Source organism: Cyprinodon variegatus, unplaced genomic scaffold, assembly GCF_000732505.1.
Source record: "Cyprinodon variegatus isolate N-32 unplaced genomic scaffold, C_variegatus-1.0 Scaffold454, whole genome shotgun sequence".
In the NCBI taxonomy this organism is placed as follows: Eukaryota; Metazoa; Chordata; class Actinopteri; order Cyprinodontiformes; family Cyprinodontidae; genus Cyprinodon; species Cyprinodon variegatus.
Window position 1 is genome coordinate 537,587 of NW_015150907.1, and position 27,531 is coordinate 565,117.

At 37.4% G+C, this 27,531-nt stretch overlaps 1 protein-coding gene across 6 annotated transcripts in view; it reads right to left on the reverse strand.

The window, feature by feature from the left end:
• The window catches only part of gria4 (glutamate receptor, ionotropic, AMPA 4), a 170,630-nt gene that overhangs the window by 11,946 nt on the left and 131,153 nt on the right, over positions 1-27,531 (reverse strand). For 3 of the 6 annotated variants that reach the window (XM_015389328.1, XM_015389333.1, XM_015389334.1), the window contains exons 14-16: positions 19,009-19,207; positions 9,001-9,248; positions 1,718-1,832 (exon numbers count right to left, since the gene is read on the reverse strand). In XM_015389328.1, coding sequence (XP_015244814.1) covers positions 1,718-1,832; positions 9,001-9,248; positions 19,009-19,207 — 562 coding nt within the window. The remainder of the gene's footprint in view (positions 1-1,717; positions 1,833-9,000; positions 9,249-19,008; positions 19,208-27,531) is intronic. The other 3 variants (XM_015389329.1, XM_015389330.1, XM_015389332.1) reach the window with 1 other exon arrangement.

Sequence of the window (27,531 nt, forward strand, 5' to 3'; positions counted from 1 at the left end):
GGGGGTTACAAGGAGCTAAGTCGAGCTACAGACATATGAGTGGGACCCACCTTTGTCACTCGTGGTAACACATTTATTCCGCCCCTGCTGTTAACAAAATAAAAAAGAGGAAGATGCTGTCAAGACAGGACTATTAGAATGAGACTAGCTCTATGCTTGTATTTACAGATCGAATTCCAGATTTCCAACTTAAACTATGGAATTTAAGATTTATTAAACAAAAATTTTTGATATGTTCAAATTTAGTCAGTACTGTGCTTTGCATATGGCTTTGCTGCAATGCAATGCCCCAGTCGAAAACTTCAGTACAGACCAAAGTATCAAAGTCTGATTGCATTTAACAGCAGCTGTAAAAACGTCTTTCGTACCATAGCTGAACTGCTGAAGCTTTCACATATAACAGAAAGTAGTGCAACATCTTGTGTTAATAGATTAGACTGGCACCCAACGTTATGTGGGAACACTTCCAAGATGTTGGATTTAAATGGCTTCACTCCGCCTGCATATATTCCATTAAGTTGGTGATGCACCAGGTCTGTCATTATTGAATAACTAATTGAAATGCAATAATATGGTCATACTAATGTTATGCTTTTGGGAAAATTGGTTAAAACAAGCATAGAAAAAAAAACACAGGGAGCTAAGTTTAAACTATTGCTGGTTATTATGTTAAAACTAACTTTAAAGAGTAATATGCAATTGGATTGCTATCGAATTAGTCAACAATTGCTAAGCATAATATCAGTGTCTGTTACATTTTACTCATTTCCAAATTATATTAAGATTGAAATTATTTTATTTTTAAATAAACACTTAAAAAACTCATTGCTTGCCTTTACGTTCAGGTGCATCATAAATGCAGAAGGAATTTGCTGTCAATATTTCCACATTACATCCAATTGCAGCATACAGTCTGACGCCTGGAGTTTGAAGTATGTTCAACCTAGTCATGTTTCAAATGTATCATACGCATGCAGGCACTTTTGACCAACTTTACATTAGCTACATGAGTAAGAATAACAGGAAAAATAGAATACTATCTATTTTACATATGAATCAGTTCCACATGCGCAGATAAGTACCTACTTGTTTCCTGTAATTTTCACCTTTTAAAAAAAACAGTTTTCCAACCTAATAAGTAAAAAAAGCTCACATTATGCAATCATTACATTAAATTTTGTTTGTCTCATTTTCATAGAGCTGCCACTAGGTGGATAATATTCCTGTCTTAACAGTAATCACTCTTTTTCTGTACTTAAACCCATCTTCCAAATCTTTTTTCATTTTTTTGCTATTTCCAATTTAGATTTTTTTTAGGAAGGCAAGAGTAAAATTATACAACAATCTTTTTCGATGATTTAATACAGGATTTGTTAAGAATCCTGTCTGCTGGAAGGTAGTCAAAATAATTTATATAAATTAATACTTTTTGAAATACCTTTTTTTTTTTCCAAAAGGTCCTTCTTAAAACTGCAAAGTAATGGTTTTCTTTAAAATTTTTATTTCAGTATCTGAATATCTTTGATGGTGTTTAGTATCTTAGATTACAGGGTTTTATGTTTCCGCTCCCTGTACGGTCTATAAACCCTTTGGCAGGGCGGATGCATGTGTTACACTCTCCAAGGACAGGGGCCTTCGCAAGCTACTGTAACTTGTGAGTGGCCCCTGTTGTCAAGTAGTTGGGGAGGGGCGGGTGGGGCAGACAGAGAGGGCTAACCTTGGAATCCCCTCCCCCGCTGCCACATTCTCCTTTGTCATACCACCACTTGTTTTTCAATTTGTCCAACAGGCCCTGCTCGTTGAGTTTTAGCACGGCCAGGTTGACCGCATTTCTTTAAGTAAAAAAGGAGGGACAGATAACATAGTTTGGTCAGAGCAGAGGATGGAAGGACAAACAGACAAGATGGATGGAAACCACAGCCATGGAGGAGAATGAAAAAGGGAAGAGAATGGGAGGACGCATGGGGAGGATAAATCAAGAGGGTCTAAAGGCATAAAAGTGAACTAATGGGGGAGATGCACCCCAAAAAACTCTGTCTCTTATGAATTTTTAACCAATGTTCGACTAAGTTATACAGTTTTGCTGTTATTTTTTTTAATTTTTTATTGTTTTTTGTTTTGTTGTCTCATCTTTTCCTGGTTTTCAGCATTTACTTTCCAGGGGTTGCATCAAAAAGCTGTAGACTGCATGAGTAAACTGAGATAACCATATCTCTGCAGCCTGCGGATGGTGCTCTTGTCCACCTCTAGTTTCTCTGCTGAGCTGCACAGATGAGAACTGCAACAATCACTCACAATACAGAGCCCACTGACCTTCAAACTAAATCCACAGAGACAAGGCTAAATATCTGACATTCCTGGAATGTATGCAAAGGAATTTTTGTCTCTTCTAAATCACCTGGGAATTTTGTATGTCTGGCATATTATTTGTGTATGCATTGCTTATTAAGATCCATAATGAAAGTGGCTCCAGCTAAGAAAAATTGTGCAAATTTATTCGATGCATTCCCTATTTGCAGTGGCTCACTAAAGTTTATTTTATGTCTGTTAAGTTTGTTTTTCATTTCTAAAATTGTTATTTGGCCTCATTATTTCCTGCATGAGTAAAAAACAATACATTATATTAAAAAAATCCTAACAATAGTCCGTACACAAATAAGGTTAATAAAAAAAATGTTCCTTCATCAGTGGAATTTACTTAACATTTTGCTCATTTGCATTCTTAAGATAAAACAATAATGCCCACGCTTGTTACAAATGATCAAAAGACTCTCTTTGTACCTGTTTATCAGTAGTAAAAGGTACAGCATAAAATAAGAACGAGGAAGAATAGTAACAGTTCCCAATACATTAATTAGAGAAAAAATTGAAATACTATATGCATTGCCAAACTGGATATTTCACCAAAATGATGATGAATTGATCAGACTGACGCTCGTCTCGGATGCTGTCTAGAACAACGAATTTCTGCCACATACTTCTCTGATGTACATTTGGCATTATTCTCAATTAATACATGGCCTAAGAGTTGGGATGCAAGATAAAATGATTGCATCCCACATTAAACATCGAAACCTCACTGAAACTTCCCAAACTTTCTAGGAGAGTTGGGGTGTGATGAAATCAGACTTGAAAAAAGCAGTGATCAGTGTGTTCCGGCATATATTTCCAAATCAACAAAATAAAAAGATTTGTTGAAAGATAATTACCCTAACCTCAAAGTGTTGGAATGATCTAGCCAGTCCTGAATTTCCCTGCTGAGAAAATAGGAGGGGTTCTCCTAAAGAGGGCTAAAAATGTGATAGCTTTGGAGATTTTATGATCTTTTCTAAGGTAATGCTGCCAATTCTAAATGTGAGATGCTAAAAAAACTCCTACAAGAAAAACTAAAATTAAATTCCACTACCATAAGTATTCAATGCCATTACTTCAACAGAGTTACCATGGTTTTTCACTTTTTCCATTTTCGGTGCAGTAGATCTGCTTTGAATTGTACCAATTGTAACAATTTGCAAATATATTGACAAAAAGCTTTCAAAGTACATTAGTTTTTCATTAGAAAAAACTTGCATTATAATTGTGGAAGGGGTACTTTAAGAGTCCCTGTGCAATAGATGGATTTCATACTTTGGTTCCATTACTGTTGTCCTAAAAGAATATGCCACTAAAATATGTTACAGATAACTTTGAGAATATACAGTGACATACTGAGATTCGTAAAGTACCAGCCTACATGATTTCAGATTTTCTGATTTTACTGCATACCTAGAGTCTTATCTTAGAACCAGATGGTCCAGTTCAAGGTTGTCCTATGCTGGGACTTGAGAGTTGGTGAATAAGCAAAAAAAAAAAAAAAAGTCCTCATTGATGGTATCCAAGTAAAAGTAAAAAGGAGATTTAGAGAGACAGTGTTCTTTGGGGGGATTCTCTACAAGCTGTGATATATCAACATAGGGGGTATGGGTGAAAACAATTCAAACATATCATAATCAGAAAAGAAAAACATTATGGTTACTCATCAGTTTTCATTACAGCAGTTAAAAAAGCAGAACATCTCAACTGAAATATCAATTCTATACATATTTATGCCTATTGTCAACATGGTATAGTCAAGAAAGTCTTGCCAATAGTAAACCAGGAGGAGAGGAAGACTCAAACTTAGGCACACTCCCTGCCACATGAGACTGAAAGAGCGTACGTTCTATTAACCAACAGGAACCAAAGACAACAGTGGATGGTTTTTGAAATAAGTCCTAAAGGGACATAAACAGTAAAATTTCCACATGCTGTCAATGACTTTTCCCTCATAAGTATAAAACATTTTAAATCAGGAGGTGAAGTGCAGGGAGGATGTGGTCTTAAATATCTTTGCATCAGAAGTTATTTTGTAGGGGGTCAGGGTGTGCTTGTGTGAGTATGTGTGTGGGGGGGAGTTATAGTACAGGACTTAATACTGATGTAGAGTTTATGTTGTTGCCTTTCACTAGGCAAATCTGTAATCATGACAATATTAGTTGGAGGAGCAGAAGAGAGAGCAGCTGGTCAAAATTCTTTCATTATTTATTGAAATTTAAATAAAAGTATTTAAAGTTCTTATGGTTTAAAGCTTTTTGGACTCCAGACCAAAATACATTTACATCTCTTAAAAGCAACAGTTACAATTCAATAGATACTATTTCAGTCTATAGTTCTAATTTAGGTTTAACTCAGTCCTAAAACTTTGTTTCCATAACATATACAAACCTAAGACAATCAGCTCAATATTTTGATAATTATAAGATCTAGTAGTTAAAGCATGGATTTAACCAAAGAAATGAACCTAAAGTTTAAAGATAACTTATGTTCAGTTGAACCACAAAATGCAGACAGGATAAGTTAAATGCTTTTTTATTTAAGTTTTTCTGTCTGTGATGGCTTATGAAAACATTAAAAGAGACTTTTTTATTTACAATGTCATAGAAAAAACACCGACTGTGATTCTAGGGAGACACGGGTCGCATTCAGATCTGCCACTCACATCTATCCTGGGTGATCTGATCATGCCCTGCAGGAACTGGATACAGACATGAAGCCATTCAAAGCCCGCTGAGAACAGTTTGGCTTCAGCCACCTTCTAAGTTGGACTCAGACAATTTATCAACATCAGTTGGGAAGCCTGAAAGGGATGCATCCTGAGACACAGAGCATGACTACCCACTGACTTAGTGTCTCTTATTTTAATAAGAAAAGACTCACTGCTCATGTTTTTTTTATTGTCTTAATTCTTTGTTTATTGATTCCAATAAGGTCTATTTTCATTTTTACATAAATAGAGTTAGTTTATTCTTAACTGATCTCCATCATATTTGACCAACTGCAGGTTTAAACACAAAAAAAAGCATAATCTTTGTCAACAATCTTTGTCTGTAGATGTGCAAAGCTGATTGAGACAAACATCTTAAAGCTGTAAATCAGCATCGTTAAGGCTGAGTTAAAAATGCATTCAGATTTTTATTCATAAATAGTCTTTGAAAACTATGTGTAATTTCCCAACCAACTCAGTATAGTACACTAACTTGTGTTGATCTGTCAAACTAATTCCAAATAAACACATAGAATTTGGGGATTTTAATGTGGCAAAGATAAAAAGTTAAATGAATATGACCTCTTGTGTTACCAAAATGCCTTTAAAAATAATACAGGATTTTTTTTGCTAAAATTATCTATCATTTGTTCACAGTTTTTAAGAATTTTAAGGAAATATAATGTTAGGGCTTCTTTAGAACTAGATTTGGCAACTAGCCTGGAATGAGTTTGTTTTATCTGCAATGCTGTGTCATATTTGCTTTGACTGTCTTCAGCGCTGACCCCACCCACAAGGTCACCATATAAAAACTGCTCTATTTTAATAAAGGAAATATTCAATAAAACGATTAGCTTTTAGCACATCTTTACACAATACTATACGTTGTGTACGCTGCAAATTTGTTTAGAAATGCCCTTCTGGTAACAGAAGGCGATGGGGTGTTTTACTGCTGTGGGTTTACAGTAGTTAAAAGTCTTTGATGTCTTTATGCTCAAGTTGAGCAAAAACCCTTTATGTTCCACTTCTTTTCCCATATGGTGGGAAAGTCACTCGTTGGCACAATTATAGTCTTTTAACATACAAATTGCAGCTTAGGTGGAGCAAAACTTTTTTAAGAAACAACATAGTCTAGATCAGCGGTCCCGGGTCGTGGACCGGTACCGGTCCGTGGGTCATTTGGTACCGGGCCGCACAGAAAAAAGTATATATATATATATGGACGATCAGAATCTGAGTGATGTTTTATTTAGAAAAATATTCAAAATTGCAGTTTTCTCTCCCAATTACGTCAGTCGGTGCATCTGTGCCTCTTGACACAGGTTAATTCAGTTCAAGACTCATCCTATCTATAACATCCTATATTTGTGAAGCAGGATTTTCTGCGGTTACAGCGACCAAAACAAAGCTACGGAGCAGACTGGACATCAGGAGCACACTTCGTCTGTCATTTTCTCCGATTACGCCTAGATGGGACCGGCTTGTTGCTTTATTTTTATGCTGTTTGTATTTGATTTTATGCCAGTCGTATCATTTTACTTGATCGTATCCCCCCCACCCTCCCAGCCGGTCCGTGAAAATATTGTCTGACATATAGCGGTCCGTGGTGCAAAAAAGGTTGGGGACCGCTGGTCTAGATGACAGAATTTACTGGGGATCTTACATGCATTAATAGTATTAAAGAAAACCAGAAAAGAATTGTAGCTATATGTTATTTTGCCTGGAAAATCAGGTAATTCAGTTTTACTGCTATTTGAATATTAATATTTAAAGGGCTTCATTGGCATCTGCAGCTGCAAGGACCCAAGTCAATTTCAGGTATAAAAAGAGAAACAATGTGAAGTTCAACATTTCTTTGTAACAATAAAACTCTATCTTGGTAATAATGAAATTAAGGCCCTGAATATGGTTCTAACACACAGTCGTGTAGCTAGTGAGCTCAGTTGCCATTGACATTTTTTCATTAGTTTGGTTTCATTAATCAAATAAAGCATTATATTTTATGGCTTCACATTGTGTTAAATAAAAATATGTTATTAAAGGGGTGTAGATCACTTAAATATTAAACACAGACCAATTCCAAGTATTTTTGTAAGAAAATAATTTGGTAGAAAAATCCTGTAAATATATCTGCAGTAGTTAATAATTGAAACTTTGCAGGACAAATGTACAACCAACTTTCTACAAGTGATAGATGATTTTAGTTTTATTTCTTTATTTGTGAATTGTCTCTTTGTCAATAGACTTTTATTGAGCAGGGCTGTAAGGAAGGCATCGGACTGCTATAAATAAACATGCTGAAATGCTCCTTTTATTTGTATTTACTACTTAAATGATCTATGATATGATATTTTTGAGGTATTCCAGTCAATTCCAATTCCAGCCCTTTGAGCAATTTGTACCTTCATTTTGCTTGGTATATATTTCTATTTTATAATACATTGCTTACAATTCTGACCTGAAAATAATCCTTTTTATATAACTATACTTAATCCCAAGGGCCCACTGATGGGCTCCCGAGGCTTAAGACTCCCATAGGTTTTAGTCTAGGTCAACTGTTGTGGGTTAAACTACGTTGATTGTAGTTAATTATTTTTAATATTAAGAATTGTGATGAATGCAAAACCTCAAGTATAATTCAGTTATTTTATGTTCATTTTGTTCAGTCAGTCATTAAATATTATACTGTAAATTTACTTTTAAAACAGATTTGAGAAAAATACTAAGCTTTCTCATGGAACAGTACAAATTGCCAAGGCATAAAATTGCCAAGAGGGAAAAAGACATCCATTTCTGATTTGTAGCGAGAAATAAACTTTCTCCAAAATATAACCAAAGCTTTTTAGTCGTTCACACATTCAGCCAACAATTTAAATAGATTTTATGCTGTCCTAAACTCTGTTCACTTGTATTGTGGACTCATGTTAACAAGTAAGAGAAGTACAGGACTGAAATGGGGTATATTGCCAAAATAAAAAGAACAACTGTAGTTAGAACCAGTTGCTTTCTCATTCATTTCCTCTATCTCAAATACATTTTTGTTAAATCAAATGTTTACATATTGGTTGATAAAGTATATTGCATTAAAAACAATGTGATATTTAAGTTGCCCATTTGGCTTTTTTAATGTACCAATCTATGTGATTAAGAGAATCAATATTATGCTTCTTTGCATTTGTAACAATTTTGATACAGGAAGCCTGGATAGCTTTGCTCACTAGTCCCCCCATTGACAGGGCCCCTCAGTTATATGTTTCCTGATAGTCTATAAATTCCCCCCGTGTGGCTCTAGAGAAAGTGTCACATGTCTGAGTTTCTACCCCTCCTCATGGAAAATTTCTGCAAATATATGTATTATATTCTAATAACCTTCAACATCATATTCATGGAAAACACAATAAAGACAGCAGACAAATGGACAAGGTTACCTGGAAGTTGGCCCTATGGAAAAAAGAGGTATGGTTGACAGTGCAACAAAGGTAAGGACCACAGATGAGAGTATGGATAACAGTGACACCGGACAAAGAAAGAAAGAAAGGACATGCCTTAAATCAAAAGAGAGGTTGCAGAAAAGGACTAGTACAGCAAAAACACTGACAGAAACAATAACATAATAAAAAAACATAAAACAAGACAGAAATTAAAGCAAAAGAGAAAGCATGATGACATAATTACTTTTAAAACATTTATTTGTCACTGCTGCCAAGTGTAACTACTGCATAAAGTTAGAGTTAACTTATAATATATCTAGTTTAATTTCTTCAAATGATACTAATGATCCAATTGTAAATTTTGATGTTTAAAAACCTGCAACCTGTCAGCAGTGTCAGTCCAATTAATGTGTGGGTTAAAAGGCACAGCAGGGTAGGTGGAATATTGCAGCAATAGTACAGCCTCAGCGTTGCTACTGTTTCCTATTGTTACACTATTCCACCCACCTTAACTGTGAGCCTTTCGGTGTGGCAATGCCATATCCCTTGGAGTCCAGATTTCCTCCCACTTTCATAGTGTCACAAGGCTTTCGCTGCTCCGTGTATTCGTTCATGGTAGACTCCAAGAGGAAGGCGTACTTCCCCTTGGACTTGCGCACTCTTGCCACTCCCTCCGCTGTTGTTTTGGTGAAGACGGAGGGCTCAGCTGACTTCATGTAAGACCACATCTTCTCATAAACAGCTATCTTGGACCTCTGGGGTGAAGCAGGTTGGGAGGAAAGAGAAAGGGTGTTATTTGAAGGTACAAACAAAGACATTGACATGGAAAATTAACAATGACAAAATGCTCAAACGTTGAATTAGGTGCCTTCTACACATTTGCTGTACAAAAGTATAATGAATTGTTATATTGAAAAGAATCCCCAACACACACACACACCCACATACACACACACAAGTTTGTCTTTCTATCTGTGTTAAAACTTTTAATTGACTTCAATTCATATTGCTTTGATGCCTAACTCTGACGTTTGCCTTAACCCTAACCATTCCCAGCATATTCCTAACCCTAACCTTAACCTAAAGATAATTCAGACCATACCTCTAACATATCACTAAATAAAGAATTTTATTAATCATAATCCAAATGTAATGTTTATTTATTTATTCTATTTTCTGTAATTGATTTTTTTATTCTTATTTGTCACACATTAGTATTTGATTACCGGTACAAAATGTTATTGTGATGTATGCCTCTGATTAATTATCTAGATTTTTAGCTACATTCCATTATCAATTTGTCCTTTTTATTTTAGCTGATATGATGCTCAAGGTTAGAGGGATAAAGCAGCTGTCTACTAAACAGGATAACTTGTATTCAAATCCCAGCAGTAACCTTTGGGGAGTGATAGACTTGTGGTTAGAGAGTGGTGTTGGAGATGCTATAGTGACACTGGTGCAAAACAATAACTGCCAGTCCTTAAGCAAAACAGCTCCCTTTTTGGTTTGAAATATACAGGAGCTGTTTTACTCTTCCCGTGTCTGACTTATCTCTGCCTTAGCAGTTTTTTTTTTTACACATTTGGCTACATCCTTCATCAAATAAAGACATGACCAGTTCCTCTGACAGGTGATGGAGGAAGGCTCTCCATCATACAGCAGCATCTAAGAGCCATTGGGAAATACTGTATTGACTAGAAGGGTTTCAGGTACAGGTAGTAGCAGATGACAGAGTCTGTGTGAACCGGGACTTAGCCAGACAATGCTCCCCGTGAGAGAGCTACCTACTGCTCTCTAAGGGATGGGATACATGCAAAATACACAATGTCGTAGAATTTAAAAATTGCAATGTAAACTAAAGGGGATCATTATCGAGATATATCTGTAATGTATTAATAAGAAGTAGTGCCTAAAAGCAAAGTGGAAAGAAAACTACATTGTTTTCAAAAGTTTGGTATTGACATGTGCTGTTTAATGTAATAGCGGGAAGTAAAATCCAGTGCAACCAAATACTTTTAGAAATTATTTTGTCATTAAATAGAGACCACCTGTCTTTTACTGAATTTCTTGAGTAAAACCAGCTATACTATGAAGACCCCACAGGTTTGTTGCAGCTAGAAGCCTCAAAATAACTTTTGAGGGGCAACACAGATCCATAGGTAGCGGGGGAGAACCTAACCCTACAGTAACCCTCTGCAGACAACTATTAAAACTGAAACACACTACTGCAGTTCAACTCTATTAGCTCTGATGCAATTTTCTTTGTTATACTGGCTACATATAGGCTCCCTCTAAGGACCATGCAAGTTCAAGTATTCATCGGGGAGTATGTCCCAAAAATTCCAATAGCATAAACAAGCAGGGTAGTAAACATAAATCTGTAGTTCTTACTATGTAACAGATTCATAGGAAATGAATGCTTCACTTTCTTTGTGCTCCTAATCTCCCACTATGGGTAAGTATACTGCTGATTGAAAGGCTTTATTAATTGTGTATGTGCACGTCCAAGTGTGCCAATGTTGCTATATATGACCTGTGTATTTCCATATGAACTGGGCCAACATGGTTACTTTGTTGTTTAGAGATTTTACTTTTTATTTTTCACGAAGCAGACATGCTTTACATTGTCACTGTGTTTCTCTTCCTGTTTGACTGAAGACATTCAGGCCAAATTACTGTGTAGGTCCAACCAAGATAGACCAGGTGTCTACCTCTGTGCAAGCACATTTGCAGCGAATTGTGGGTGATCTGGCCAGCCCCATTAATTTCAATCAGATGTAACTGAATATGATTTGGTTTTATGTGGGCACAGATTCAAAATCTTGTCCTGTGTTCTGGCCTTTAGTTGTGCACTCCCCATCTCTGGCCTCTATTAGAAAAAGTAATTGGAGAAATAATAATACGCTCTACAAGGCACAATGAACCCTGTTTAAAGTTTGCACAAGTTACACTTCAGAATCTCAGGCTGATTGTGAAGACATCACGATTTTTTTAAATGGTCTCAGTCTTCCCAGTCTTTCACCAGATCTGAGGAAGAAATTAGAAGAACCTATATCCCAGGCAGAAATATCACTAGCTATTTCCCCGCTGCAGTCCGGTAAGTATCCGGCCCCTGATGGCCTCCCAGCAGAATTTCCAAAGAAATTTCCCTTGCTGCTTTCCCATTTCTTATGTCCAGTTCTCTCAGAATCCTGCAGACAAGGTTCCCTTCCTCCTTCATTTTTTGGGGCGTGTATCACTCTTATTGCCAAAAAAGAAAAAGACCCGACGAAATGTGCCTCCTGTAGACCTAGCTCTCTTCTGAACACAGATGCTAAAATTCTAGCCAAGGTCATTGCGCACAGATTGGAAAACTCCCTTCCCACGATCATATCCAAAGACCACACAGGCTTTATTAAGGGCAGGCAGTCCTACTTTAATATAAGAAGACGGTTTAACCTTATTTAATCGGCCTCTTAAGATGTCCTTTAATGCATTGTTTCTCTCATTGCAGAGAAAGCATTTGACTGTTTTGAATGGGTCTACCAGTTAACTGTGCTGATCAAATTTGGTTTTGGTTCAGATTTTACTTCATGTGTTAAACTTTTATATTTGCTTCGCACAGATTCCCAATGGTCAAGACCTTTTAGTTTGCATCATGGAACCCGTCAGGGGTGCCCCCTTAGTCCCATGCTTTTCGGCATTTCTATCGAACTGCTTGCCACAGCACTGCGCTCTTGTAAGGATATATTTGGTGTCTGGAGAGGTCACACAGAACACAAAGTCTCACTCTATGCTGACAATCAGCTTTGCTGCCCCCTATTCTGTCGCTGCTCAGTAAGTTTGGTAAACTTTCAGGCTATAAATTAAATCTTACTGCTTACCGCTCTTTATCCCTGGATCCTGATATCAACTTCTTGATTCAGTTATTTCTTCATACTTTTGGCAGGCTAAATGGCCACGTTTGAACAGGATTAAAAAAAAAACAAGGCGACAGGGGGTCAAATTTTCACTTTTATTATTGGGCTGCTAACTTGCGTTGCCTTGCAATTTGGTCCTCCTGCTATGACCAGCCTGAGTGCCCTAACGGGGTGGCGATGGAGTTGCGTTCTAACGATGATTTGTCATTTCTTGCATTCCTCGGGTCCTCACTTTCACTTCCCCCTCTTAGTTCAAACAGGAACCCAGTGGTTAAACATTCTCTAAAAATCTGGGCCCAATTTCATAAGTGCTTTAGTCTCCATAGCTTCTCACTGCATAGCCCCATTGCATCAAACTGTCTTTTCAAATCATCCTGTCAGCACTCTGCTTTTCAATAATGGCACAGAAAAGGGATTGTACGTTTCAAAGAGATGTTCAAAGACAATAATTTTGCATCAGTTGAGCAGCTTGGTGAAAAGTTCAACCTCCCTAAGTCAAATTTTTTCAGGTATCTTCAGGCAAGACACTTTGTCCTTTTTTCAGATGACCACAACAGCAGCAGAACTGAGCAGTGTTGACATTGTCCTCTCTATAGACCCACTTATAAAGGGACTAATTTCGGCTCTGTACAGCAAAATTTTGGATCTTAGGAATAACCCCACAGTTAAGCTCAAAACGGCATGGGACGAGGACCAGGGTTTTCCTATATCAGAGGATACTTGCCGCTCAATATTCAAATTGATTTTTCAACCTCCTTCTGTGCACGTCACTGTTTAATTGAGTTTAAAGTGGTACATAGGACTCATATTTCAAAAGCAAAACTCTCCTCCATATACCCAGATGTAAGTCCACATTGCGTGAAATGTAATTATAAGGAGGTCTCTCTCATTCACAAGTACTGGTCCTGCTCAGCCCTTAAGACATACTGGACAGAGGTTTTCATACACTCTCTTGGGTGTTAAACATAAAATTAGACCCGAACCCATTGACAGCTCTGTTCGGGGTCATGGGAGGGGAGAAAAAGTTAACCATAGCCAAACAACACACTTTATCCTTTGCCACCATTCTGGCTCGATGAGCAATTCTGCTCAGGTGGAAGGATAATTTCTCTCCCACCCATGTGCAATGACTGGAGGATATCATGTCCTATCTAAGACTGGAGAAAATTAGGCACTCACTACAGCATTCAAATAAGAGCTTTCAGAAGCTGTGGGGCCCTTTTTTAAAAGAATTCCAGACCCTTTAAAGGTTTGGGTCTTGAATACTGCTCAGCCATGCTGCGCATTTGTGTTACACTCTGAGGTTTTGGTTTAAAAGTGATTTTAAAATATGACTAGTAATCTGGCAGTGACATGGAAGGGATTATTTTGCACACTGTTCAATTTCTTTTCTTCTCTTTCTTTTATTTATTATATTTTAGTTTTTTTTTTTCCTGTTTAATATATACATTTCATTTGTGCATGGTGTGATTGACATGTATCTATCTCATGTCTCTGTAGTGACTATTCAGCACTGCACATTTGTTATAATGAGACAATATAAATAAAAAAAGATTTTAATAAAAAAAAAAAGTGCTCAAGTCAAGTAGAGGGAAACAGTAAAGAGGTTTGAAGAAGGTACTTTGATCAGATAAGACCAATATTGCATTGTTAAACAGAAAAATGCTGTGTGGGTTAGAAAACACTGCATATCTACAGCAGTAACATGATGTTGTAATATAATGCCGTGGTTTCCTCTTTGTTTAACAGTGACTGATACACTGGTCAACTTTAATGGGTGTGTAAAAAAAAATAAAACACACTGTCAAAGAAAGAAAGACTTAATGCTATGGCATAGACATAATCTCTAAAACACATCCAGGACTACAAAGAATATTTATGTTTTAAAACGATTTATTCATAATTAAGACCTAACAACTAATTTTAACTAATTGTAAGTTTTTTTCTAAAATGTTAGCAAAAAAACTGTTATCATGATCTTTGCACAGACAGGTTTATTGGTTTACTTCATGCACCTCCCTAGTTCCACCCAGTTTTCATGATCAATTATCAGATCCATCTGTTCCAGTTCTTATTTAAACTGCTTTGTCCCAGCCATCAGTGCCAGATCACTAGCATACCCCAGCGTGTTTATTCTGATTACCTGATCCTGACTATTTTCTGCTCCTGGAATTCTGAGTTTGCCTGCCCCTGTTCTGTTTTTTTTTTTGCCGGACCTGTCTAGAGACTTCTTTTGGATTCTGCCTGCTAACGACCTTGGATTTGTCTTCCGACCCCGGCTTGGATTTCCCTTTGATAACTCTTCTGATCTCTGATCTGACCTGGAATTCTGCTTCCTCATCGACACAGCCTTTGGATTCTCTTTCTGGATTCTTCTGCTCTTCCTTGTCACTTGGCTTCTGTACATAGGTCTGCTCTACAGCACCTTTGGCTTCAACACCTGGAACTCTCTGGCCAGCTTCTGCCTAATGCTGTAGAAAATCATTCGGCTGGATTCCATTCCTTCCTCTGGGCTCGGACTGAACTTAATAACCAGGTTACTGACACACAAACTCGGTAACGTTCCCTGTTAGAGTTACGTGGTCAGTTACTGTGTTTCTCCCTCTACAGAGATTCCAGCCCTGTAGTCCTTCCAGATGTGATGCAGAACACTGAGCAATTAATAAACGCTTTTTCTCACTTCAGCCTGTCTGCCTGAATCCTGGATCCAACTTTCTGAGTCCTGACAATTAAGTTGTTTGTGCAGAGAGAATCCCCAATCAGCTCCATGTACCAACTGTCTCTTTTTTTCTTCTTAAGTTTTTAGAATCGACACCAGAGTAAATGTTCGTTTTAACACGGTGCAAAACCATTACTGAGAATGTTAGCACTGCTGTATGCAAACACAGAGGTATAACGTTTAAAATATACCACTTTGGTGTTTTTTTAAAACTTCTCATTGTACCACACCATGCTTAGCAACGATAACCATTGTTAAAGTGAGCCCATGGGCGTCATTTCACTACAGCTAGCATTTTTTAGATAGATAACATTTCTATGTTGCACAGCTATATGACTATGTTATCTTCATATACACCTTACTGTATTTAACATTAAATTATACACCTACGCATTTTTACCCTATTTCATGCTTAAAAATCTGTGTTCTATACCATAAATAAACAAAAATACATATGTATATATGTATATATATATATATGTATATATATATATATATATATATACATGTATCTCTTCCCCTCCTGTGATGGACTAGCGACCTGACCAGGGTGTACCCCACTTCTCGCCCATTGACAGCTGGAGATAGGCACCAGCACCCCTCACGACCCCAAATGGGACACGCGTGTCAGATAATGGATGGGTGGATGGATGGATCTCTTCCCCTCTTTTTCTTCCAGGCTCGGGTCCTCTACCAGAGGCCTGGCAGCTTAAGGGTTCTGCGCAGTATTTTTGCCGTTCCTAGAACTGCACTGTGCTGGACTGAGATATCTAAAGTATTTCCAGGGATCTGCTGTAACCACTCTTCAAGTTTGGGGGTCACTGCTCTGAGTGCCCCCAATGACCACGGGTACCACTGATGCCTTGACCTTCCAGGTTTTCTCCAGCTCTACTCTAAGACCCTGGTATTTCTCTAATTTTTCATGTTCTTTTTTTCCTGATGTTACAGTCCCTTGGTATTGCTATGTCAACCACAACGGCTTTCCTCTACTTTTTGTCTACCATCACAATGTCCGGTTGGTTTGCCATTACCATTTGGTCCATCTGTACCTGGAAGTCCCACAGGATCTTGGCTTGATCATTCTCTACCACCTTTGGGGGTGTTTCCAACTTTGACCTTGGGGTTTTCAGCCCTTACTCTGCACAGATGTTCCTATATACTATTCCAGCAACTTGGTTATGATGCTCCATGTAAACTTTCCCAGCCATCATCTTACATCCTGCAGTTATGTGCTGGATTGTCTCAGGGGCCTCTTTGCACAGTCTGCAACTGGGGTCTTGTCTGGTGTGTTAGATCTGGGCCTCTATTGCCCTGGTGCTCAGGGCCTGCTCCTGTGCAGACATGATGAGTGCCTCTGTGCTGTCCTTCAGTCCAGCTTTGTCTAGCCATAGGTAGGATTTCCTGATATCTGCCACTTCGATTATGCTTAGGTAGTACATCCTGTGTAGGGGCTTATTCTCCCATGACGGAGTCTCTGGCACCTCATCTTCTGTTCTTCATTGTCTGAGATATTCACTGGGCATGTTGTCTGTTGGAGCCTTGTCCTTGATGTATTTATGGATCTTGGATCTTTCATCCTGGAGAGTTGCTCATACTCTCACTAGACCTCGGCCTCCTTCCTTACGGCTGGTGTACAGTCTCAGGGTGCTGGAGTTGGGGTGGTACCCTCCGTGCATGGTTAGGATCTTTCATGTCTTAACATCAGCCATGGATAGCTCTCATAAATTCTGGTCATCCTCATGATAGGGTATAGTAGGAATAGGGTTACAGCTGCTACTAAATTCATTAAAAGCTTTTCAATGAAATGACAAAAATGACACTTAGAAAATATCACAGCACTGATTTTTTTAAATGACATTCGCAATGGTTAAATGTTAAATATGTTTCTGATACATGCATTGTATTGCTGCAGTTTTATATGTCATACAGCCTAACACAAATAGTTGGATGATATCAATATTAGATTAACACTATTGTATTTGTCCACATAAGCCAGTTGCTTCGGCAGTGTGAATGTGTTTGGGAGAACTCATATCAGTCTGTGAATTGTGTGTACTCATGAGTGGAAATAACAAGCATCCTCCACGAGCATTCAACTTCTTCTTGCTCTCTTTTTCTACTGGTATTTAAATCTTACTATTGTTGCTTTGCAAGTAACAAGCCTGGCCCTGAGGAAGTGCAATCGGCACCAGAGAGTGGTGTGTGTGTGTGTCAGGTTACTGATGTAGCGTGACGGACACCTATCCCATAATAATGCTATTCACATTTGAGGGGACCAATATTCCCCTCCACTCTCTCTTATAACCTGCCTTTCTCTCAAACCTTTGCCTTTATTTTTCACCCTGGCCATGGACAGCTCTCATAAATTCTCGTCATCCTCTGCAGCCCCTTCATTCATCTGTCTGTGCAATGTCCGGGACATGGAAAACACAGTAACGTTGCTGTTTCTGTGCACGTACATAACACTGTCTAGCCCCAGAGGGATAGATGTGTGACAAAATACCATGGCTTTTCTAAAATCTTTAACAATGAGTGTGGTTGTGAAGAAGGAGATGGCTGTTGCAAGTCACCTTCAGGCCTCCCATTCACTCATATTCTAAATACACAAAGGGACAGATGGATTCCGCATGGGAGAAAATGCTACTTAAACATCTACACACATATCAACTGTCTGCATACAATTTAGCCAAATGTGCATACATGCATTTTTACTCTTTCATACTACACAGGAACACACATACTCACACAAAGATAATTAATGGCAGTTGCAAATCCCCCTCAGCTGTGGGAGATTAAATTGCTTTTTCACCCTTCACAGATTTCAGCTTGCTCGTTATGTTGATGATGCGAGAGCCTCTCAGAGAAGTACAAACTGTCTGCCACTAGCCCCCCACTCCTCACCCCATCTCCAAACACAAACACTAGTGCAAATACATAAAAATGCACAAGAGCATACAGAAAAGCAATGGTGCAAAATGGGGTCAAAGGGCATAATGTGAGGGAGTTTTTCGCTTGTCAGCTAAAACAGTATTTAAAAAAGTCCTTCAAAATATGCTCATTTGTGTTTTATTATTAGAAATGTTGGTGGGCCTGCCATCTGCAGCACATTTGTTAAATGCCCTGGGACAAAAGGCATTGTGAATGTCATTCTGGGATACTTCGTTTATCATCAATTTTGTTTGCCTCTTGCGGAAAAACATTATCCCTATATAATTTCTTACCCTCTATATAACTTCATCTGACGATAATTAGGAAGTAAATAACTGTGTGACTCTGTGGGAGAGTGAATAAATGCAAACAATGAGGAAAACAACAGTCAACCTTACAGGGAAACTTCTTGGAAGTATAAGGTTCTGTGAATGTGAAACACACATTCACAAATGGCGGAAAAACCTTCAACAATTATTATTCTTTCCAGTGGAGAAAAATGAAGCAAAAGTCTTTATTAATCTGATAATCAAAATAAAGTAATTCAAAAATACCTTAAAATATATACGGATAAAATAAATTTATACCTAAGATGTAGAACATAGAAACTCAAAAGGGCAATGCATGTCTTTAGTCAGATTTTCAGTTTCATGTTAAATTGCTTCAGAAAAAAAAAAAAATAAATCAAAAACAAACAGACCACCATGTTCTGCATGTTTCTGGGTTTATCATTTTATCTTATTACTTCTAATTTCCTAAGAAAAAAAAGTGTATTCCCAGGTCTATATTATTAACTACTGGTAACTTAGGCAGCGGCCAGCATTGACTAAACATTTAGGCCTCTTACATGCATTCAGGTTCTGGGTTATCTGGTCTATAAGCTCAGTAAATAATGACCATTATCAGTAAGCAGAAAGTAAAAATAAAAAGCAAAATATCCGAAAGAAAGTCAGCAGACTGTGTCCATACCCTGAAGAACTCCTTCGTGGAGCCTGAATCCAGTGTCCCGTACGCTATCTCTGTTTGTTTAGCCAAGTCTTCTGCACTTTCTATAGGTGAGACCATCCGCTCCACAGTGAGGAAAGCAGCCAGGTTGGCTGTGTAGGAGGAGATGATGATAAGAGTGAAGAACCACCACACACCTCCGACAATTCGTCCAGACAGGGACCTAAAAAGAGTGGTGAGAGTCGGCAGTTATGAGTATGAGAGTGAAAAAGGGAGAAGAGGGAGGACAAAATCAGAGTACAGAGATTAGGTATGTAAAAGACAAGATTTGATAGAAAATAGGAGAAAGTGAGATGAGGGTCAAAGATGATTTAGAGGAATAAAAGGATTAAATAAAAGCTAAGCGACAGACTGGACAAAAAAACATTACCATTAATTCCTCTTTCAAGGATGCGCAAGACAAAATACTCTTTCACACTAACATTTTTAACACTAAAGTGTGCATGACTGTAATCCTGCTGTAGCTGCCAAAGTAATTGTCTTCCAGGCCAAAAGCATTTCAGCAGTAACAATAACAGGCTACACAAAACAGATTGCAATCTAGGCTCTGCTCCGTCTCATTCTCTCAATCTCTTTTCTCCATGTTTAGACTCTTCATCCACCCATTGTCAGCTAAAGTAAGTGGCAATTCATTTAGTTTTCTTTCGATTACATAAACTCGTTTAAACAAAATAGTGGTGAACCAAAGAAAGGAAAGTCTATTAGACAAAGTGTGGAAGAGGTATGGTGGACAGAGAAATTTAGATATTTTTTCTCTGCTGGAGTCAATAAAATATCTTGTTACTTTAATAAAAATAAAAGAAATCCGGAACATCTGTCAGCCTAGGTCTTGTTATACCATTTTTACTAGGGCACATTCCTGAATGCATATCCTCACATTTTCGGTGCCCCAGCAAAAATCACAATAACTCAAATATGCTGCAACTTTTAAACTAAAAAGTACCTTGAAATCTATTTTAAAAGACATCCGACTAATAAGAAGGAATATATTATGAAAAGACTAAAGAATCATGCACAGTTGCCTAATGTTATTTGAAAAAAAAAAGGGAGAACAATTTAAAACATTTAGGAAATGTATGCATCACAAAATGTTAAGTCATAAAAGAAAAATGGCATTCCAGAAAGGGAAGATTATACATAGAGAAAAAAAAAAGTGATGTAATAACTTCTGCTGTTTGCTGCTTATGGACCTGGGAAACTTACCATGTTTACTGGCTGCATAAAATCTGTAATCTATCACATAATCCTGCAGGAAAATCTCTAGACAATATTTTGTCACCTTAAGGCTAAATTCACTTTTGTTAAATTTCTTAATTTCTAATAACACTTTACTCAGGTTACTTTGTCTGATACAAATTCCACATGTTGTGCCCCACTGCTGTTTTATCATCAAAAAAAAAGAAAAGAAAATCAGAATCTGCTATATTGGCTAGGATTTAGTGCTCAGACACTAGGCATAGATATTTCAAATTAAGAGGAAATGAAAAAAGGCATAAAAATAAACGCACATGCATGTATGTTCATCTAGATTCAAGTATATGTCTGTCTGTCTGTCTACCTACCTATCTATGGAAGAAAAAAAAGACTAGTTGTGCAATTTTATTTGCTTATGGCAGAGCAGCTAGACGCTTAGACAGTAAGGCATTGAAGGTGCTAATCAGCAGACAGCCTCGGGCAAGAAAATGTCTTTGTGGAACCTCTTTCTTGCAAATAGCATCCTGTTGGACTGACCAGAAGGTAAAAGGCTGAACAGTTTGTTTTCAGGATGTGCCAGTCTAAAAAGAAGCCCACTGCCCTTTTTCCTTACCCAAGACATGTATAATTCAGCCCTAATCGTCATTTCTGTAGATCTACATGTTTGTTACAGTCTGGCAAAACCAAATAGTTGTAGATATGCAAAAAATAAACTGAATAATGGTAATGTAGAGGATGAGCAGCACCCTGTGAGAAGTTGTATATGTTGAGTTTCTGCAGAGATACTGTTGTTGCCAGGGGCAGTTGTTCTGTCTTGAGCAGTTCAAGCCTCATGTGGTTCTACCACACCATGGGTCAGCTGGCATTGTCTCTGAGTTCAATTGTCCTGGGTTATACCCAGCCTGGTAGACCAGAATAACTTACACAGGACATAAGTCAGTCTGGTAAGGCTCAATGCTCTCTGGTCCAAAACAGACCAGACCAATCACAGTGCAGGAGGTGGGCCCAAAATGCAATAGTGCTTCCCAGTAACCATAATGGTCAAGATTACATGAAGCAATGTTTTATTATGCTCAGAGAAAGCTGTTTATATTCTAACATTTCAACAACTGGAAGAGGCTTTCAGAATGATGTTTTAAATAATATCCTTTACTATCTTATTGGTTTTCAACTGTTTTCAGTGACTCTTTTAGTCCTGCATTTGAAATTCGGTTATACCTGCTCCTTTTCAGACCAATATGCCTATACACGGCATAAATTAGTCTGGCTGGGCAGGCCAGATTACACCAATGACAGTGGTGAGATCTGCAAAGAAGTTTTACAGATGGGTCCACTACGGTGCTCTGATTTCTTTATAAAGAAAAGAGCTACAGGCTTCTAAGCCAGGTCTCTGAAAAAGGAGGAAGTTTACAGATTTTGAAAACACACCAGTTAAAAGGAGAATAATGTGATAAAAGAAGACCCAGATTGGTCTAATACATTTGCAAAATGAGGTGTACATTTAAGTTAAACACAGCATTATGGTAGCTACTGAGCTTGATGGATTTGCAGAGTGCTGCCTGTAGGACAAAGTAGTAGTTGGATTTAATATGGGGCTTAATAACAGCAAGCAATTCTTCATCACTTGACTCAGTAAAAATGACTATCTGAATAGCTGATATCCTGTTCGCTGAGAGAGAAGTTAAGTGCTGTATTAGACAGGAACTATTTATTTCAAAAGGTGATGTTTGAAAAATACAAATAATATTGGGTTATACACAAAAAAACTTTGATGTCAGCCACTTTCGTAGAATTTAGTGTATCACATACTCTTACTTGCAACAGCCTAATATAAATGCAGTGCTTTTTAAGTTATATTTAGATTTGAGGAGATTAAAGAGAGACATGTTGAGGAATTTGCAAGGTGCATTTATCTCTTTGCTTGCATAAAGTGTCACTCTGTTGCATCCTCTTTTGGCTGCTGTTCAAAGGATGGAATGCCTCTTTTAAAGACTTTTCAGTCACATACAGACTCAATATATGAACTGGTTGGAGTAAGCACTGAGATATCAGTTTGAACTAATTGATAAACCAGTGTAAGATTGTATCTGCCTGCTAGTCGATATTTTTATGGGTTGTTTTCACATTACACTCACAAAGCGTTTGAGTGGCCTGACAGAGACAGATGGTCCATAAGACAACAATAGAATCTAAAAATATTACAGATGTTATAATTAATTAAAAGTTTAAAAACAATCTCAAAACACAGATGTCCTCAGCAGATGGGAAAACATAGTTTCTGTCGCTCATGGGCTCAATATTGATAAAAAAAAAAAAAAAAAAATCATGGTTTCTGTTTGGTAGGGGAAACATTCTTTCCAAATTAGAGAGAGGAAGATGGCAGAATAAATACACAGACTAATTTTGTTATTAACATATAGGAGAAAAACATATGGCAATGGCTTGGAAAACCATAGCAGCCCCCAAAAGGGGCAGGATAATAGTAACAATATGCTGATATTTTTCTTAAGGCTATGGACAGGAAAAAAACACCAAACATATGCATCCTTAAAAGCTTTTGAAGGAAATCTGTTGGTTTCTGTCAGGGCTTAAAGTAAATGAACTTCAGAAGTAAGTAGCAAAATTTAAATATAAAGTTAATGCTCAACCCTAGCATAATTCACAGCAGAATAACATGAGAGATTGCTTTGTGGCTTCTCCACATTTTACCTTAAGTCTGGGATGACTCACTATCCGATATTATGCAACGTTATACTGTGCAATGCTGACAGCACCTTCATAACCACATTACACTATCTCTGATCTTTCTTGTATGTCAGTGTTGCAATACGATATGCTGCTAAGGTACACATAGTTCCGGCATCTTTCTACTCATCTGATATATCAGCACAGGCTGCTTCATGATCAGCTAATCCAGATTGCAATTACAGCGTTTTGATTGTATATTGACTTGAATGGTAAATGGCCTAGAAGGATAGATCGTCTGCTTTTGTCTCCTTGAACCCCAGTCGGCCTCGGCAGATGGCCCCCCACACTGAGCCTGGTTCTGCTGGACGTTTCGTCCTATTAAAAGGGAGTTTTTTCTCCCCACTGTAGCTACAAGCATGCTTGGTGTAAGGGATTGCCTTTGAGTCAATGAATAGATGCAATCAACTGGTTTTCCTTAGAAGACTTGAATCAGTTTAACTGTATGATCTGATGATTTGTCTCTGCAAAGCGCCTTGAGATGACATGTGTTGTGAATTGGTGCTTTATAAATAAGGGAATAGCAGTAAATTAAATAAAGCTTGTGATATAAGTAAAGTCTCACCTTTACGTAAAAGTCTCTCTGTTACATATTTGGGTGATACAAGCCAATTTTTTAACCAATGAATGCCCACTACCCTCAAGCTGAACCGTTCCATTTGACAGCATCCACATTATGTCTAATTTAGTTAATGTGTATTTTCATCACTTGGGGAAACCCGAGTATTTACCTTTCAGCCCTAATGTGGGCCACTAACCAAAATGGAAAAGCAAAAAACTGGGTGGCAGTCACTGCAAAAAAATTTTGCGACACTGCTCCTTCCCAATTTAACAGAACAAAGAATTTACACCCTTCATCCCAACATTCATCACACATACTTTAGATAACTGTTAGGTCCCTGTGTATTATATAATGCATTTCATTTACCCATGTCAGGAAACATGTAAGATGGATTTCTACAATGTGAAATCACATGTTGTAATATAGGAAACAGTGAAGCAGTAGGAGTCCTGAAATTTGAATTGGTACAAGAGGAATCAAAATTACTTGAGGACATAGTGTACACTTTATAGGATGATAAAAAATTGTTAGAATTTTTTCTCTCTGCCATAATGCAAACATTTGCAAAGGTCAAATTCTTTACATATTTTTCCTTCACAAAACTGGCCTTTCTCTTAGTACTCCTCGTTGCTCCAATAAATATTTGTTCACAAGGGGAGAGTGGAAGATGGATTAAAAATTAAGAATATTTAGTGTCAATGTTGCATGTTTCGCTTTATCAACCAGTAAGGAGCACATTTTTGGGGGAAAGGTTTTGATGCATGTGACCTCATGACTTCTTTTGGAAGTGTGTGTTGGTATGCAACAGGCGAATTGTTCTACAGCAAGTCATGTATCATCCATGATAGCAAACAGATTGCCTCCCCGATCCTCAGTTTGAAAGATTAATGGCATTCTGTGTACTTCTATTTCTATGGCTTTCTCTCTCTCACACACACTCTGCTTTGGGCGATACCTCTATACTTATCCACTGCATCCGGATCTTCCACACCTGACTGAAGTGTGGTTGTTTATTGTTTCACCCATGACTATTTTCTTGGGGGCTAATTGAAAATAATTTTTAGGAAAGGTTTTCTAGAATAGAGAAACTGTTGGTGAATTATTCATTCATTACACTGTCTGATAAACCCATCAGCAAAATCCATAGTTACTTGCTTCTGCTCTCTACTGTTGATATTGTGGATGATTAAAAAAAAAGGTTATATTTAATGCACTAATATCACCCATCCATTCACTGATTTTTAGTCAAGGGAAAAAAACAGAGCATGCTGTATTTCATGAAGTAGTCCCAGATTTGAAAAAATGTTGGGTAAGACAAAGCTTAGACAAACATTTTCTTTGTGTTCCTAAGAGTCTCAGTTTTTCTTTCACTTTATTTGATCAGCTATATCTTATCCTTTGTTCTTGTCCACTTCTTTATAAAAATACAGTTTTTTTTATTGGTAAACAATACCGTCAAAATGTATAAATTTGTGTAGAATGTAGAATGTAAATTTGCTAAAGATGTACACTTTAAATGAATAGTTGCATATTGAAAAAGAAAGCCTCTGAAGTGCAGATTAGGAAACATGCCTGTGAACACCTTGACATCTTTGCGGTTTATTCTTGTCAGGCGCTTAAAAATGTATCATGGCCCAAAATTAGTTAATGATTGATAGACCAAACACAACATTAGAAAATATATAATTTTACAAAGAGGGAGTTCTATAAGAACTATTATGATGAGATCTGCTGTAAGTTTGATACACCTTATGTGATGCAGCTGCCTGTATGTTTTTAGCTCACTGGTGAGCTCTCCTGTTTTCAGAAGATGGTGAGGGCACCCCATGTGCTTGATGCCCCCATGTCCTTGATGGTCCCTGGGGGCATTGATGACCCCTGCTGTATATGAAGGTGCAGCACTACACTTAATATTTGGATAAGATAAAAAATTGTCAAAATGGCCAGATGCAAATAACCTCACCACATAGAAAGGCATCAGATGGGCCTTCAATTATGGATGGCCTGTTTTTCAGTGGTCATTCCTGTTTCTCTCCAAGACATATTATTTGAGATGAAATGTAATTGTGTAATTGTGAAGTGTTGATGTATAAATAAAACTGACTCGTTAGTAATGGTATTAATGCTATGTGAATTTCCCATTTTGTAACAAAATATAACTTAATTCAAACCTCTCTAGTTCAAAGGTAAAATATCAATTAACCCAAAAGAACCCCCCCCCCCCAAAAGAAACTAAACAAAAGAAAACTACATGGATTTTTATGCTACCAGAGAGGGCAAAACCAAACAAATTCGAAGTATAAACCAGAACTAAGTTATTTTACAATGGTAAAAAACCTCTCTAAATCACAGTCTGGGATTCTTTAAACCTTTACTTCATTTAGAAAAAAACAGTGAAGATTGTTTTTGTTTCTAGGACTATTGCTAGAATTGTCTTGTTTTATAGTGTCTCTCTCCTTTTTTATTAAGACTGTTTTTATTTTACTTTGTTGGGTAGAAACTGTTAGTATTTCATTTAAATTTTTTTATGTTTAATTTTTAAAGACAATGAGACATTTGAAGAACCTTTTTAATTCTTCCAATTGCTGATGAACTCACAAAACCAAGTTTACACAAGTATTAATCATCCTTCATGATACTTTTTGATGTGGCATGACCAGTAATTGTCAATGAGATATAAGGAAATTAATGGTCATTATATTTCTCTATGGTTGCTGATGTTCCTGGAAAAGCCTAAACATGTGATTCATCACACATTTAAGTAAGAATAAAGGAAAATCCCCTCAGCATCCCTAATTCTTAAGTTCAATTTTTTCTAAACAGTTACGTATTCCATTGGGCTAAGACACCTCACAACAAATGGAGCTGTATTGAGGAACATAAAGTAAATATTTTTAGTTTAAAAAAACGATTAAGAGATGAAATATTAGTTGCTGGAGGGTGAATATGAAAATAACAGCATTCATTAGTCACAAGGAATGGCTTCTAAGATCTATGAAGGAAGTAAATCATAAATAAAATGAGTTAATATGAGCAACTGGTCTCCAATTAGTGACCTTGAGACCCAATATTTATTACTTAGCCACTACTCCAGTTATTTAGTCATGCCATCAGCAGGAGCTGCTGCTCCCATTAAGAATTTAACACACCCATGATTATTCCCTCCATACGGTCAAATGATACTGACAAATACTCTTATAAAATGCACAAACTTGACAAGTGCACAACTCCACCTAACCGAGCAACTGACACACCCTGGAATACACACACATGCCCATTGAATTAGAAGGCTGTAATTTCAGAAGCATATTGACAAGCCCAACCCTCCTGAGAATGCTAGGTTGTGATCAGTTTTCCACTTCTCCTTCCCTACAATGGATCTTTCGGTCAGTGGGATTTCATTAAACCATTTCTTCAGTCCATGAATTATGTTTTAAAAAACATACTTTTTACTGTGCTGTCATTCATTTTATCGTCTACATTTGTGTTTGACCAGGCCTACTGCTATCATCAATCTAAAAGCCTGTAGGCCAACAGATGACAGGTTGGTTGTGCAACTGCCTTAACAAGGTCACTGTGACAATGTGAAGTCAACAAGGGTGAATATACTCATTTCCATTGACAGCCAGTACATCATGGGCATGAACATGAACAAAAAGGTGCTGAAAAAAACAAGTTGTTGTGTTTACAAAGGAAAGAATATGTTTGCATGTGTCTGGATACAGGCATGCTACTATAATATAAGCATGGGAAATCTTTGAAGAAATGTGAATTTTAAAGCACAAAAATATTATGAATAAAAAAAGATGAAAAGAAAGACAGAAATATGTATGGAAAAAAAGAACAAGAATGTAGAGGTGGTGGTGTGTCTAGAAGACTGCAGAGATGACTGCAGCACAGAGGGAGGGACCCACGCTGAATACCAATGGACCTGTGATAGTAACTGACATACACATGCACCCACCCACACACACACACACACACAC